The sequence below is a fragment of the Drosophila arizonae genome, chromosome X, assembly GCF_054131065.1.
Source record: "Drosophila arizonae isolate 15081-1271.41 chromosome X, UAZ_ARI_1.0, whole genome shotgun sequence".
Classification (NCBI taxonomy): Eukaryota; Metazoa; Arthropoda; class Insecta; order Diptera; family Drosophilidae; genus Drosophila; species Drosophila arizonae.
This window is the reverse complement of record NC_142927.1, coordinates 32,002,746-32,020,423: the sequence shown is the minus strand read 5'-3', so window position 1 is coordinate 32,020,423 and position 17,678 is coordinate 32,002,746. Positions and strand designations below refer to the sequence as shown.

The following is a 17,678-nucleotide window of genomic DNA, read 5'->3' as shown; positions in this document are numbered from 1 at the left end:
CAAAACAATTCATGATTTTTTGTCTTAATTCATAAAAATAATATTTGTATTCCAGTTCATAACAAAACAGTCTATCCTAAAAATAAACTTTAGTTCATATTTATCTTATAACTAAAAAACAAAAAGTTCGACTGTAATTAATAAGTCTTAAAATTTAACTTAAAATTAAAAAACAAAGCTTGACTATCTTTCACAAAAGTCTTGAGCTTAAAACTGAAATTAATTATCGTGAGATCCATTATGTGCACGCTTTAAATGCTCTTGCATATTTGATGTGTTCCCGCTCGTTTTATATATACAATTAGAAAAAACGTGTTTGCTATTAATTATATGAATCTTACCAGATGGGATCAAAAATTTTTGCATTTTCCGTGGAGGAACCGCCAACAATTAAATAATGTGGTAATTAGGTATCTATGTGCTATATGTTAAAAAATAAATCAAATTGTTTGTGTAAAATAGATTCTAATTTTAATAATAATTTGAGTATCAACGTATGAACTTACTTGTGGCTTGGCGTCTGTAGCGATCTATCGACATCGAGAAAATTCCATCGATCTATCTAACAAAAGAAAGTCCATCGATACTATCGATATTTCCATCGATGGATTTGCAGCACTATTTTGATTCTATCTAATGAATTTAGAATTGGAAAAAAATATTTGTTTAGCGGTTTGAGACAACAAAAAAATTGTATTAATGCCAAAATATCGTACTTTTTTCCCATAGTGCACTGCAGCGCATCTCAAGCGCAGTCGCTGCTAACTGCGCAGTCAGCAGAGCGCGTGATTATCCTTAATAAAAAAAAAACAAAAACAATTGACAGAGCACTAATAAATTACAAATTTGACCGCTTTTCATATTGTTGCTGGTTTTTAAAGTTTCGATTTTGACGATTGACGACACGTTGCAAAAGCTGCTGTTGCATGACGTAAGTTGCGTGCGCCGCGGGCGAAGAATCGCGACAGCGACGTCAGGTGACCTTAGTAGGCTGAACAACAACAGCTGTTGGGCTTTTGGTGGGAAACTTAAAAATAAGTTGTATAACTATCAACAACAACGCCCTTGACACTTCGCGTGCTTCTTTCCAGACCATTTTAAAGTGAAACTTGCAGGTATTCAAAGCCTTCCACTACGGCAGTCAGCCCTTGGAAATGTTTTGAAATGATATTAGGTTATTAATCATAATAATAATATTAAAAAGTTTCAAGAAGAAAGTACATCCACAAGAAAAGTTATTGAACAATTAAGTTCCCATAGTAAGCCACCACTGCAGCCCATGCGTGTTTAGGCGTGGGTGCTTGTGTGTGCGTGTGTGTGTATATGTGTGTGTGTGTATGCTTGTGTGTATGCGTGTGTGTGTATGTGGGTATGTCTTGTGAAAATGAAATGATTGCAACAGCTATTGCTCGAAGGGCTCAAGGAATCTCGTAGTCGGGCAGTCTCGACTAGAGCTTTCTTATTTTTTTTTTATTAAAATTTTTTTTTAAATGTCCGTATATATAGCGCCCACATCGAGTTTATCTCCGAAAATCGATAACTCATCCCGGTATTTGTTATCGATAAAAACCCTTATTGAAAAACAGTTATAAAATTGTATCTCCCTCATGTTTAGAGCTAGAGTCTCCAAATTTGGTGATAAATTCGATATGCGGGCTATATATACGGAGATCGACGCGTTCATACATACGGACAGATGGAAAGACGGATAGGGCCAAATCGACTCAGCTCGTTGCCTCTAGGGTCTGACATGCCTCCTTCTTCCTGCTACATACATTTTAAGAAAACCATTGAAATCAAGGTATAATGGTTTTGTGAAAATTATGTAACAGGCAGAAGGAATCATCGCAGACACCATAAATTATATATATTCTTGATCAGCACGACGAGCTGAGTCGATATAGTCCTATAGATATAGTCCGTCTGTCCGTTCGTCCGTCCGTCCTGCCTCCGTCCGTCCGTATGAGTGCGTCGATCTCAGAAGTTGTAAGATCTAGAGAGCTGAAATTTGGCATGTATATGTATGTATACGGTACACACGAGCGTACGCAGTACAAGTTGATACTATTTTTTCGATAATTCATCCGATATTTTTTTATCGAGAATAATCGAAAATCGATTTAGTTTTTTCTGCCTAATCTGAAGGTTTTTAAACCTAGGGACTCCAAATTTACTATGTATATACAGTTGATCGATACGAAGATTTCGCCCCGAATTTGTAAAAAATGAATTTCGAGTACTAGAGACTTGTGCTTTGGAACGTACACACAATTTAATTATATGATCACGCTCTGGAAGTTTCATTAAAATAGTTCATTAACAAGATAAATTATTCAACTAATAAATTCTCATAATATGGCCCTCAGTCAGCACGTGCGCGTCATTACACGTGCGTGTGGATGCGTGTGTATGCATGTGTGCGTGAAAGAAGTGCATTGTTCTCCTAGTCGAGCAGTCTCGACTGGAGCCTTCTTACTTGTTTATAATTCATATCTATAAATTATAAAACATATTAATTTAAAATCATTTTTCTCTCGTTCTCTTTAGGCACAGCGTCCGGAGAATACCGTTATGCAAGCGCTGGAATCCCTTAACGACTCGCAGGTGAATGATTTTCTCAGTGGCAAGACTCCACTCAATCTTAGTATGCGTCTGGGTGATCACATGATGCTTATTCAGTTGCAACTGAGTACTGTTAATCCTGCTGGCGGCACTACTGCCTCAACGGCTGCCCTGCCACCTGTGGTGGGCGGTAATAGCTCTGTTGGCGGCTGTAGTGGCAGTACTAGCTCTTCCCATTCAGCATCAAGCGGAGCCCTGGGCTGCATTTATCCAAGCAGTAGCGTGGACTCCCATTTGTCGCATGCGCGCACCCGTTCCTCCAGCCATAGACTGGGCAGCGGACGCATTAGCAACGGGCATGTGCATAGCCATCAGCATCCGAGTCTGCACCACAGCCATAGCCATCACCGCCATCATCATCATCAGCATCACAATGCCACGGCGATGGCCGCCGGTAGCGCTGGCACACACCTACGAAAGCTCGATCTGGAGCGCTCAGGTAACAACAAAAGCAGAAGGAGCACCACCACCGAAACCACTACCATCAGCAGTGACAGCGACAACAGTAGCAGCAGCTTGAGTGGCACTACGGCCGGAAATGGTCGCGGACACCATGCCATTAAGACCTCCGATCTCAGCTCGTTCCTTAGCAAGCGCGACTACGAGAGTCTGCATAATATTGTGAAGAGTATAGCACCACGGGCTGCAGCTGCGGCCGCTGCCGCTGTAACTAGCCAGATGTCCAGGCAACCATCAACGGCACAATTAAAGCCGTTATTGGAGCAATCTCCAATCAAGTCGCTCTCCAATCTCGTTTCGTCTCCCATCAAAACGACAGCCATCAAGAACATACACATTGCCCATGACTCTAACAGTACCAGCTCCTTACCTCCCAGTATTGTTGGCCGTGCATCGCCAACCAGTTGTACTAGTGGTGGCTGCCATCAGGATCCGATAGCCGCAAAGCTCACCTCGTGCTTGTGCACACGCCTGGCAACAGCATCAGCGGCATCTGAAGATACAAAATCTATAGTAGCTTCAACACCACCGCCAACAACAACCACAACAACAACAACACCAGCACCACCGCCACCATCACCACCAACATCATCACCAACTTCAACACCACCACCAGCAATAGCTGCTTCAAGAACTTTACCCAATCTCAATATTGGAGCTTTCAGTCGTACATCTGTTTGTTCTGGTACTGTCTCCAACTCCGGGTCCGGCTGTGTTGTGGACAATTCGTTACGTAAGACGGTCAATAATCCGATTACCGTTACACGCTCCAAGCATAGACACCACCATCACCACCACCATCATCAACACCATTATCATCATGCCGCACTAGCGGCAGCCGCAAGGCTCAAGTCTCAAGAGGCAACTCTCGCGAAAAGTGGAACCCCAATTGCAGATGCGGTTGGGACCACCCGCACTAGCAGCACCGCTGAGTTAGACGATGCCGGCGTAACTCTTGCCGAAGCATCGCGTAATCTGACCCAGACTTTGCGGAAGCTCTCGAAAGAGGTTTTCACTAATAAGATTGACTTGTCTGGCGGTGGAAACATGGGTGTTGGCGCCGGCATTGGGGGCGGTGAAGAAACACCACGCAAAAGTGGCTCCGGCGCTGTCATTGAATCGATGAAGAATCACGGCAAGGGCATCTACTCTGGCACATTCTCAGGCACTTTAAATCCGGCGCTACAGGATCGCTTTGGCCGGCCAAAGCGCGACATATCAACGGTAATACATATACTTAACGATCTGTTAAGTGCCACGCCCCAATACAGTCGTGGTGCGCGTATCAGTTTTGAGGCACCATCCAGTAGCAACACCAGCATGAACAGTAACTCCAGCATTAGCAGCAGCAACAGCAACAGCAGTAGCAGCAACAATGGCTCGACAATTTCCAGCTCCATTAATACTTCTTGTGGCAACGCCGGTGCGGCCAAAACTGCAGCGCCAACATCAGTGCCCGTCGCTCTACATCATAACGTGCGTAGCAAATTGGTAAGCAATAAATTATATACATTTTTAGAGAAGACGCTAAAATTGTATAAGCGGCATAAATATATATAAAAAAAAAGTATTTTAATTCTATATGTTATTTTTCGTATCCTCGTAATTAATAGTAATTATTTGATCATAGTTTTTGATAAATTATAGGCAACCCACATGATCAGGTCAAATCTTTAATAAATCAATCGGTCACGAAGAATAATGCAGGTATTTCCGTGGAATACGTTACCAGCTTATAAAATGTACCTGATTCACTCCAAATAAAGTCCAGATCGGGAAGATTATTCAAAACAAGTAAGAAAGCTCTAGTCGAGATTGCTCGCCTACGAGATCCCCTGAACCCTGCGAGTAAATGATATTTCAATCATTATTCGCATATATATGCACACACTATCTTCATGAAACTTTCAGATTATGAATATAACATAGATATGCATGTATTTGCCAAAGCACAAGTCCCTAGTATTTGAAATACGCCTTTACAAATGTGTGGGTGAGGTGGTGAATTAGGGGTGGGGAGTAAATTTTGACAAAAATCGAAGCATATAATTTCATCAGTGTTGCCAGGTTTTGAGACATAAAAATAGTAAAATCGTCTCTAAACAAGTAAGAAAGCTCTAGTCGAGACTGCTCGACTACGAGATCCCCTGAACCCTTGGAGCAGTAGCTATTTCAATCATTTTTTGCGTCTTTCTACTTACACAAGAAACACACACACACACAGGCACGTACGCACACACATGCATACATACACACACACGCATACAGACACACATACACACAAACACGCATACATACACAAACGCATACACACACACACGCATACATACACAAACGCATACACACACACATACACATACACACACACATACACAAACACATACACACACCCACGCATAAACACGCATGGGCTGCAGTGTGCGCTTACTATAAGAACTTAATTGTTTAATAACTTTTATGGACGTACGATCTTCATGAAACTTTCAGATTATGATTATAACATGGATATGCATGTAATTTCCAAAGCACAAGTCTCTAGTATTTGAAATACGCTTTTTACAGAAGTGAGGGTGAGGGGGTGAATTTAAGGGTGGGGGGTAAATTTTAACAAAAACCGAAATTGTATAAATTGCATATAAGCATACATTAAAACTTGGAGACTCTAGCAATAAAGGTGTAGAAGATATAATTTTATAACTAGTTTTCGATAAGGTTTTTTATCGATAAAAAAGATCGGGATGAGTTATCGAATTTTAATGATAAACTTGATATGCGCGCTGTAATTACGGACATTTAAAAAAAATTTGAAGTCTCTAGCTCTTATATCTTCTGAAATCGACGCGTTCATACATACGGACAGACGGACAGGGCCAAATCAACTCAGCTCGTCACCCTGATCAAGAATATATATACTTTGTGGGGTCTGCCACGCCTCCTTCTGCCTGTTACATACATTTCAACAAAACCATTATACCCTGATTTCTCATTGAAAATGGGTTCAGGGTATAAAAATAGCTGAAAATAGCTAAACAAATTTTAAAATAGCTTACAAAGTAGCTGAAACCTTTATACATTATGCATTTACTTAAAATTTTATTTTTAAATGTTATTTAATAATGTTACAATTTGGTCCAAATCCAAATCATCATCAGAATTATATTTTTGATTAACTGGAATCATGTTTAAATGAAATCATGGAAAATGTTTAAATTTTTTGGCCAAAGGCGCCAATCGCAGTTTTATGTTTTTTTGTCGCGGCATGCATTTTAATATCGTGCAATTTGGCAAAAACACTGCATTTGCAGTATACATATACAATACGCCCGCCTGTTGTCCGACTCATCCTCCTTAATCCAATTCTTAAATTCGGTGATTGTTTTCCAGGAATCACGAAATTTCTGCTTATATTTTTTATCCATCACATACAATTAATGCCAAGAAGCGCGCCAAGAAGAATTAGCGATGGTGTAAATTCACAACTGATGTTATAAGTACGATAAAGTCGTGGTGGTAGTATCGCGCAGATCATTACGTACAATTTGGGACTTAATCGAAAAATGTTTTTTTTTTTGCTTTACATACTAAAATCAAATTCAAAATATTCGTTTGTAAAATAGCTAAATTTATAGCTAATAGCATTTTCAAAATTGTCATAGCATTTAGGGTTCAAAAATAGCTAAAAATGCTATTAAATAGCTAATCTGGCAACACTGAATCTCATAGCTCGCAAATAACTGTTAACACTTTTTCGTTGTCTGCAAAAAAGTGTCTTTCACTGACACAGTCAAAAAAACTCAGACAGAAACTGTTTTTGTCGCGTCTGGCTTAGCTCTCTCGCGCTCTGAGGGAGACAGTTGTTTCTGTTTTCGTTTCCTCAAGTCAAACACTGATCGTTTGCTTGAGTTAAATGAAGCAAACGGTAAGTTGCGTTTGTATGGGTAATCATGCGCGATTGCTGCGTTCTTTTTATACCCTGAACCCATTGAAAATGGGAAATCAGGACATAATGGTTTTGTGAAAAAGTATGTAACGGGCAGAAGGAGGCGTGGCAGACCCCACAAAGTATATATATTCTTGATCAGCGTGACGAGCTGAGTCGATATAGCCCTGTCCGTCTGTCCGTCCGTCCGTCCGTCCGTCCGTCCGTCCGTATGAGTGCGTCGATCTCAGAAGTTATAAGAGCTAGAGAGCTGAAATTTGGCATGCATACTCGTGAGTACCATACGCAGTACGAGTTTGCTTTATTTTTTCGATAAATCGTCCGATAACTTTTTTATCGAGAATAATCGAAAAATTGATTTAGTTTTTTTAGCCTAATTTGAACAGTTTTAGACCTGGAATCTTTAAATTTGCGTTGTATATAAAGTTCATCGATACACAGATTTTGTAATTTACAGATTTTGGATACCACGCCCCCTTCTCCCCCAATTTGTAAAAAACGCATTTCAAATACTAGAGACTTGTGCTTTGGAATGTACACACATATATACCATATGATTACACTCTAAAAGTTTCATAAAGATCGTATGTCTACAAAAGAAATTATTCGACAAATAAATTCTCATAATATTGCCCACACTGCAGCGCAGCCCAAGCGCAGTCGCTGCTTACTGCGCAGTTAGCAGAGCGCAGGCTTATGCGTGCGTGTGGATGCATGTGTATGTATGTATGTGTGCATAAAAGAAGTGCGGAATGATTAGAGTATCAGCTTAGAGGGTTCAGGGTATCTCCTAGTCGAGCAGTCCCGACTGGAGCGTTTTTACTTGTTGTATGTATGTATGCGTGTATTTACATGCACACGAAGGCAAAAACATTTTCTGCCGAGTTTTTTAGTCAAAGTGTTTTTTGTTGAGAGGCTTTGTGTGAGGGAAAATCGTGTTAGTTTTACGCGACACTCATGTGAGAGCGTCACACGAATGAGTCATCGCATTGCGTCTGAGCGAAACAGATGCTAAAGAAAACAGAGAGTGACGCTCAGAGTGAGACGTGTCTGCACAATTTTTTTGGTTATGATGCGAGGAAGAGAATAAACGAAAAAACGCTCAACTCTCATTTGCAAGCTCTGTATAATCTACATTAAAAATATGGTGATATGCATGTATTTGCTAAAGGGTCGATTTAGCCCTGTCCGTCTATCTGTCTACCTGTCCGTCCCTTCTGTCCGGCTATCAGTATGTTTGAGCACGTCGATTTCAGAAGATAAAAAGAGCTAGAATTAGAGACCTCAATTTTTTATGTGTATACCACACGGATATTGATTTTTGCTTTAAAAATCGATAACTACTACCGATGAACCCATTGAAAATGGGAAATCAAGGTATAATGGTTTTGTTAAAAGTATGTAACAGGTGGAAGGAGGCGTGGCAGACCCCACAAAGTATATATATTCTTGATCAGGGCGACGAGCTAAGTCCATTTGGCCCTGTCCGTCTGTCTGTCCGTCCGTCCGTCCGTCCGTCCGTATGTATGAATGCGTCGATCTCAGAAGATATAAGAGCTAGAGACTTGAAATTTTTTTCCTAGGTCCGTGTATATCACGCGCATATAGAGTTTTTCTCTATATATCGATAACTACTTCCGATATTTTATTATTAATCAAAACCCTTATCGAAAGCTAGTTATTTAATTATATCTCCTACACCTTTAGAGCTAGAGCTTGCAAATTTTAAATGCAGACTTATATGTGTTTTATATAGTTTATATTTTTGTTGTAAATAACCCCCACTTTTATATCCACCCCCTCACCCTCACCTTTGTAAAAGGCGTATTTCAAGTACTAGAGACTTATGCTTTGGAATGTACATACATTTTCACCATATGCTTACGCTCTAAGTTTCATTAAGATTGTACGTCTAGAAATCAAATTATTCAACAAATAAATTCTTATAATATTGCAGACACTGCAGCGCAGTCCGAGCGCAGTCGCTGCTTACTGCGCAGTTAGCAGAGCGCGTTGTAATACGTGCGTGTGTATGTATGTGTGCCGAAAAGAAGTGCACAGTGATTAAAATATCAGATTCGAGGGTTCAGGGTATCTCCTAGTCGAGCAGTCTCGACTAGAGTCTTCTTACTTGTTATTAATATTATTGTTACTATCAGTTAAGTAAGTTGAGAGGTTTTTCTCTCACTTTATTTAATAAACATTAATGTCAAAATTATTGAAAATCTATCATGCAAATAATTATAGAAAAATAACGACTTATGTTAACAATGCAATATTTAGGTCTCTTAAAGCTTTTAAAATTTGCTCTCTCTTAAAAATATAATGGGTACCATTACCCTCTCTCAGCATACAATAAGTTGTCAAAATACTTTTCTTCTCTATTGTATATTAAGCAAGCAGGTAAAACAATTGCAACCTGAAATTACTCTGAATCTTGTATTTGTGGTGCAAATCAATTGAGTATTTAATTTTTTTCTTTCCGTTTCAGTACTCGACCAAACATCACAATTGCGCCAAATGTAACTCTCGCGCCCAACAGCAACAAGCAGCAGCAGTTTTGAGTGCTGGCAACTGTGCTTATGGCGAATCTAATGGCCACTATTTGGCTAAGGAAGGTATTTCTACTGCAATCGCTAGCAGTCTCAAGTCATATACACACGGCTGCTGTACCGATGCGGATATATCCAGCACCGACAGCGCTAGTAATACCCCAGCGATGGACAGCTCGAATGGATGCATGTGCCGTAATCACGGTGGCGGCGTTAGGCTGAACGATGGCCAACGGGATCACATGTGCCAAAAGTGCATCGCTGACCTGGCCAATCTAAAGACCAAGTCTAAGCTAGACCAACTACGTCTAGTTATGCAGCAGCGCAAACAGAAGCGTGAAGCGCGCAAGCTCAAGAGCACGCCGTACGATGCCAATGCAGGAATTCTAACGGCAACTGTGGAGGCAACGCCGCAATATAGCGCTGTTAGCGCGCTGGTGACGACGCCGCTGCCGGCAGTCAAGACCAAGCACAGCAGCAATAGCAACAACACAACAAAAGCTGCTGCGGCTGCAACCACTGCATCGCCCAGCGAGGTCTCACCCAATCATATAGTAGAGGAGGTAGATACGGCAGCATAAGTACAACTGCAATGCACCCCTTATAGCATTTATTAGTTTAAAGTTGCAAAAACAATAACAAGAAATAAGAAACTTTATATAATTAGTATGTAAGCTTTTTGTTTTTTGTTTTTTTTTTTTTTTTATTTGTGTATACAAAAAAATGGTTTGAAATGCGGCGGTGCCACCTGTACGCCTTCCCAACTAAAATACATTATGAACTGCTACTTACTATAAATCGATCCCGATCCAATACACATGTTCATCCAAAGGAGAGGAAGTCGTTGGGCTGTTAAAATAATTTTAAGATACTTAACATTTTTATTAACAATATCGTAATTAACAAAATTATTAACATAATTAATTATTTATCAGCCGGCTGAACCGCAAAACTTAATACAACATCTCCGCCCCATCCTCTAACCACTCTCCCGCTGAGATAGTGTTTATTATATTTTATTTTTAGTATTGTAAACTAAGTTTAGTGCAAATTTTGAATGTAAAATGAAGTCTAAAATGTGAAAGGCAAAACTAAAAGAAAAAAAAAAAAATTAAATGAAAATGGAAAGCATATTTATCGCTTCTGAGGTAAAAGCCAAAACGGCGGCAACGTTTGTATAAACTTAGATAAATGTAGAATTTAATTTTAGACACACACATACAAAGTAATCCTATTGCAGCTTTATATCATGTTAACTTTATGACAGCGCTTGCGCTATATTTCAACAGCACTATTAACAGAGCGCTGTAAACTTTATTTGCCTTAATAGAAAGTCACCTTTTTATTTGTGTTGTTACGCAACGTTATCATTATCATTACTATCACTATAATTATAAACATCAACATCAACATTTTTTTTATTATTATTATTACTATAAAAATATTTTTGAAGATCTTTCCAAATCTTCGCACTATTAAATTAATTCTAAGATTTCAAACGTAAATAACTTTTTCTTTTGTTCTAATTGCGTATTGCAGCAGATGAACTGATGTCTAAATAGAATATTTGCTTTAATTTCTTTCTATCCAATATATGTATATTGATTATTAACTATAATAACAAGAGCTCTAACAAAATGTAGCAAAAGCTACTCAATCAATTCAAATGATCGCTGCAAGGTTATTTTAGTTTCGGCAATGTCGAAAAAACTGTTGTTTTTTGTTCCCGTGAAATTTTATTATATCTAATTAATTTTATCAAATGAATATAATTGACACTATGCTTATTTTATTACAATAAATGATTAGTTAATGGTTTAGTTCACCATTTGACTTTTATTTAAATTTTCTTTTCACTCATTTGTATTTTTCATTTATAGCTTAAATATATATATATATATAAACATAAATTCGACGAAATTATAGCGTGTTTTAAGGATATGTATGTATCAGATTTATATATATATATATATATATATATATATATATGCAGCTCTCTAGTAGATAATATATTATGTTATCAACCTACATGAAAGCCTATTTGTATTATGTAAAAATTCGACGATTTATATATGTAGTATATACATATATATATATATATATATAAATCGTCGAATTTTTACATAATACAAATAGGCTTTCATGTAGGTTGATAACATAATATATTATCTACTAGAGAGCTGCATGAGTGAGTGAGTCATGGGCATAGAATGTGCTGACAGTGTGGGAGATCGCATGGACTCAATATCTCATATCTCACTGCCTTCAGTAAAAAGAATGAGAATAAATAACACGTAAAAAGCAATACATCAGTTAACCAAAGCATTTCGGCGTCGAGGCACTCGAGTTTTTGCATGCATATAAGTTAAGCGCACCCACACTAGAGTACTAGTGATTGGGGACGCTGTGTTGGGTTCTTGTGAATATATAACAACTTGGTGTTCGATGAAATAATATATTTGATATAATTTGGAACAATAGGTCTGAACTGTGTCTGGTCCGAATATAAACTGAACTAAATCTGTTCAACTGGTTAGGTTCTCCCCTTGAATGTCTGACTGGATTCTTCAGCCTCCTTAGATTGTCGAAAGTCTTAACTCTTCCTCATCTAAATATCTGCGTCCCGCAGATCAGGGTGCATATGTCCATTATAACGATATTCATCCAATATAAATTGTCCAATATAATAATAATTATCCAATATAAATTGCCCAATATAATGATATTTATCCAATACGATATCCATCCAATATAAATTGTCCAATATAATGATAATTATCCAATATAAATTTATTATCCAGAGTCCATAAATTAGCATAAAGAGGGCCAATGATATCCACCTTCAAGTTAATTCAAAGCATTCATAGTTCCATACATTTAGTATTCATTTGTGGTTATGACAATACATCCAACATTGTAAGCGCATTTATTTCATTCCGTCTGGCATCTCGGAAATCCCTATTACCATGAATGATGGAAACTAGGAGGGATTACCACGTGTAAAATGCTGTGGATGCTATGGGTGCTAACGAAGTTAAGGAAGCTAAAAGAAGATTATTGCAATATAATTAAATGTGCTATGGGTGCTAGGAAGTCAAGGAAATTAAAAGAGGATTATTACAATATAATTAAATGTGCATTTTCCTTCTTTTTTTCTATTTTCTTAAATCTGATTTATGAAGAATTTTTCCAGTTTTTGTTTTGTTGATAATCATTAATTCCACGAGACATATATGTCCCTTGTACACCATTACTTAATGAAATATTCTGTAAATTCACACAAATGGCATAAGCTTCCGGTAAATTTTTAGGTTTGCTAACTGTTAACATCCTCGGTAGGTCACCGTTTAGTCCCCTTATGAAAACATCTAAAGCTCTATCTCTATATGATTCTATTAATGCGGACAATACTACGACTCATTGTTCGCTTGCCTTTAAGGCCTGTAAAATTAAAGAAAACTGACTATTAACTTGCTTATAGTAGGTTTCCAAGTGGTTGTTGCCTTGAATCATTTGATTCAATTCGTATTCCAAGGTTCGAACATCCCTTTTATCAGCATAATGCAATCGCCAAACTCGCTTAATTTCAGGCCAATCATCATTTTGTACACCGTACGATTACAGTGAAACATCGGCAATTCCAATCACTTTTCCTCGTATATGTAAAATTATTTAGCGATATAGAGGTCTTTCCTTGATAATAGAATAATCTTCAAGTACGGACTCGATCCTGTTTACCCACGAGGCATATTGTGAAGGGTTTCCCTCAAATGTGGGCAACACTTTAACACAGTCCGGCAATGACGAAATTTCATTTCATTCAAGCTCCGAACGTGGACGGGCCAGTGAGGTTTGTTCCTCTATGAGAGACTGATTAGTATCCTTTTCCAAACGATCCACTTTCCTATTCAATTGCTCCGAATCTTCCTTAAGACTCGAAAATTGATCGGCTAACACCGTTATTGCCGCGCTTAACCCTTGCAATGTTTCATTTATATTTTCCATACTGCCTACGAATTTAAATTATTTATTAGCAAATTAATCTCACTGTAAATGTTATTTTAAACAAGAGCATTTTTTTATGACTTACTCACCCGTTACCTGGTATATTTTATTCTATTTATTTATATAATTTTTATTATTATTATTATTATTACCTTTTTTAGTAAGATTTCTTTTTCGGTTTTTTTTATTTTTTCGTAAATTTTTCAAAAAAATTTTTACTTACGGCTTGAGCTCGGTGCACAAGTGAACTAAATAATTTTAATGTCGGAAAACTTACTTACTATTCGACTCGATGCAAGGCCTACTATGTTATCAATTTAATTTTTCGATTTAATTTTTCTACATTAAATCAGTTTTTTCATTGTTTCCAAGTTACTGCTATTTTCCGTTTCCAATTGAGATAAGAAAATGATATTAATCGTCTCGCGGAATTTATTGCTGTGGAGATAAAACGTTAGTAATGCTCTAACAGTCTTGTAAACACAATTTTTTTAACACATTTTTTTAAACACATTTTTTAAAATTGTTGATGTGAATATTTATATTTTGTGAATATATTTCTTTAATATATTATTTCATCGAATTACCAATTGTATTATTACGTGTGTTATTGTTTTGTCTGTTGTAAAATTATTTGAATTATCAATTTCTAAGTATGTTATCTTTATATGGTCTCATTTTCTGGTTTCTCTCTTGCATTTATTGCATTTGCATTTATTTATTTAAATAATTCATGTTTGTATATTTGCATATTTATGCCTTGTTTGTTGAGACAGGCCGCCTTTTAATTTTGTTATATTGTCAGTGCTTTAAACTTAACTCCTTTTAATTTATACGGAAACCCATCATTCAACACAGGTGGAAATTGTGACGTTTATTTTTTTTTATCATATTTGTCTTACGGCAAGGATTTGAACCTCGATACGAGAATCAATCTGTACCACCATTTAGCCTGCAAATTTCTTGTATTTCGTTTTAAGGATCGTCTCTACAAGGATTTTGCTACGATTTCTTTTATGTTATAAAATTGTCTAGCTCTTGCTAGAAATTATGTTATTTATTGTATTTTAATGTTATGGCATGGTGTTTCGCCCATTACTTTGCAAATCACAGAAGTACCACTTAATTTTGCCAACAATTGTCCAATCCAGCTTTTAGATTTGAAACAATTTATTTGTACTTGCTTTTTTATAAGTTATTGTTATATTTTGTTATTGACACGTCACCATTTTCCTTTTGTGAAGAACATGGGTCCCTGCTCGGGCGCCAGTTAAGCGCACCCACACTAGAGTACTAGTGATTGGGGACGCTGTGTTGGGTTCTTGTGAATATATAACAACTTGGTGTTCGATGAAATAATATATTTGATATAATTTGGAACAATAGGTCTGAACTGTGTCTGGTCCGAATATAAACTGAACTAAATCTGTTCAACTGGTTAGGTTCTCCCCTTGAATGTCTGACTGAATTCTCCAGCCTCCTTAGATTGTAGAAAGTCTTAACTTATATCTTCGTGTCAACACTTCTTATTTGCTCGGCTCCGTCGCTTAAGGCTCGAGCAGTAAAAATATCTCACCCCAAGATTAGTGCGCTTCGAGCGTTCAAGCGTAAAGGACGCATCTTAATATGAAGCCTAACTGTGCGCTAATATTTTCTTACTCTGTCTCTTTCTATGCCCTTTCCATTTAGAGGGTATATCAAGCTCTTAAAAGGGGTTCGACATGCTCATGCAAAATGTTAGCGTTTTCATGACTATCTTATGTATCTACTTATCCTGAAAACTTAAATAAAATTATGATTCTAAATTTCAATATTAATTAAACATATACATGTCGGGGCTGTCGGGGCGTTGCGTTTCTCGTTCATGTTTTCCATCTTAGCTGCGCGTACCAACGAATTACCGGTGTGTCGCTAAACTCTTTTTAATGCTATTTCTCGTTCAATAGTCTTTGACCAAGTGTGTTTTCTTCTCTAGTCTCGAAACTTCTAATCATGGTCGCATATTCTTGTTTATCGAAAGCACAGCGACCCTGCTGCGAACGACATAACTAGCCGTCTCGCTCTCACCAAGCGACACACGGGACCACGTTCAGCTATTGTTGTCTCTCTCTAAGTGACAGTGCATCCTTTAATTGCACTACAATACTAAATCAATCGATTAACACGATATCAAGATATCAAATTGCAATTTCAACAACAGTCTAATATCGCACTGATACGACATACATACATATGTATGTACATACATATATTGTATAACAAAATTACATTGACTTTCGTATGCTCGTTATTTGTGGGAAGGGTATGAAAGCGTTCATACGCATAAGCAATATGTTTCCGCTACGAAATTGTATTGGTAAATTTGGCGTTGGTCAGCCGCTAGGTCTCCACACACACAATTACATTGCCCTTCGTGTTTTCCTTAATTTGTTTGCTTTGTTGGCAGTGAAGCAACTCATATACTCGGCGAAGTAACTCATATAGCTCCGAACTCATATATATCCGACTCTTTCTCTTTCAATACAATATAGTCCCTTTAAGTCATATACAAGCGCACTTACACACTCATACAATTTTCGTTTTGGCCTCGGTGCCACACTGTGTGGTCCCAGATTTTGATCGGCAAAATAGGCCAAATTGCTCAAAAATATAAGCCAGAATAAGCTAAAAATTATTTTAAACAAGTAAGAAAACTCTAGTCGAGAGTGCTCGACTAGATACTACCCTGAACCCAACAAATAAAAATGCTCATTTAGTATGGCTGAAATTTCAATTTCGATGTATTTAAAAATATAAATAAAATACCAAACTCATTTAATAAAATATAAAAATGTTTTGAAACAATTAAAAAAAATTAACATCAGTTGCATCGATCGGGATTCGAACCGCGACTCCTCGATCGAGCGTCATGCTGCTAACACACTAGGCCACCTCACTCCTGCTAGTGGCGCTGGCAAAACTCAAATAGATTCACTGCTGCAGCGCCATCTACCAAAACTAAACGAAACTAACTGCTGATGTGATTCTAAGAATCTGCTAGAATAACCAAACTATTAAAAACGCACATAAAGTATAGTTAAAATTTCAATTTCGGTGTATTTAAAAATATAAATTAAATAGAAAAAGTATTTATGAAAATATACAAATATTTTGAAACAATTAAAAAAAATGAACATCAGTGTTGCACCGATCGGGATTCGAACCGCGACTTTTTGATCGAGCGTCATGCATCTAACACACTAGGCCACCCCACTCCTGCTGGTGGCGCTGGCAAAACTCAAATAGATTCACTGCTGCTGCGCCATCTACCAAAACTAAACGAAACTAACAGCTGATGTGATTAAACGAATGTTTCTGTTGTAGCTGCTGCACGTGCGTTTGTTAATTGGCGAAATATTTGATTATTTTTTATTAATTTTTGACTGAACGGAATTTAATGAAACTTTCAGCATATGATCTACATATTATATTAAATATTTGAGAAATTTAAAAAAAAGAAAAATCATTCACAATTAGCTATAGAGGCATCTGATTTGAACTTGAATGTTTTTACTCGATAAAAACATAACGGGATGATTTATCGAATTTTAAAAGCAAACTCGACGTCCGCGCTGTATATACGGTCATTTAAAAAAAAAATTCAAGTCTCTAGCTCTTATATCTTCGGAAATCGACGCGTTCAAACATACGGACAGACGGACAGACGGACGGACGGACAGACGGACAGACGGACAGACAGACAGACGGACAGGGCCAAATCGACTCAGCTCGTCGCCCTGATCAAGAATATATACATACATACATTTCAACAAAACCATTATACCCTGATTTCCCATTTTCAATGGGTTCAGGGTATAAAAACAGGCTAAAACAAGTAAGAAAGCTGTAGTCGAGACTGCTCGACTACTGGATCCCCTGAACCCTTCGAACATTAACTATTTCATTAATTTTCGCACACACAAACACACACGCGCACACACGCATACACACACACACGCATACACTCACACGCACACACACACACACACACACACACACACGCATACACACACACACACACACACACACGTATACACTCACACGCACACACACACACGCAT

The 17,678-nt window shown here is 37.6% G+C and overlaps 1 protein-coding gene and 1 long non-coding RNA gene across 2 annotated transcripts in view; one reads left to right on the top strand and one right to left on the bottom strand.

The window, feature by feature from the left end:
* Positions 1–11,398, top strand: part of stx (ubiquitin-like domain-containing protein stuxnet) — a 66,399-nt gene extending 55,001 nt beyond the window's left edge. The window contains exons 3-4 of the mRNA XM_089476087.1: positions 2,548–4,572; positions 9,513–11,398. Of these exons, the coding sequence (XP_089332213.1) occupies positions 2,548–4,572; positions 9,513–10,154 (2,667 nt within the window). The 3' untranslated portion in view covers positions 10,155–11,398. The remainder of the gene's footprint in view (positions 1–2,547; positions 4,573–9,512) is intronic.
* Positions 11,399–12,014: 616 nt separating this feature from the next.
* LOC149268176 (uncharacterized) lies at positions 12,015–15,645 on the bottom strand. The gene is made up of 2 exons (XR_016270903.1): positions 13,668–15,645; positions 12,015–13,583 (listed from the first exon to the last, which is right to left on the bottom strand). It is a non-coding gene; the product is annotated as an uncharacterized LOC149268176 (long non-coding RNA).
* Between the last annotated feature and the right edge of the window lie 2,033 nt (positions 15,646–17,678).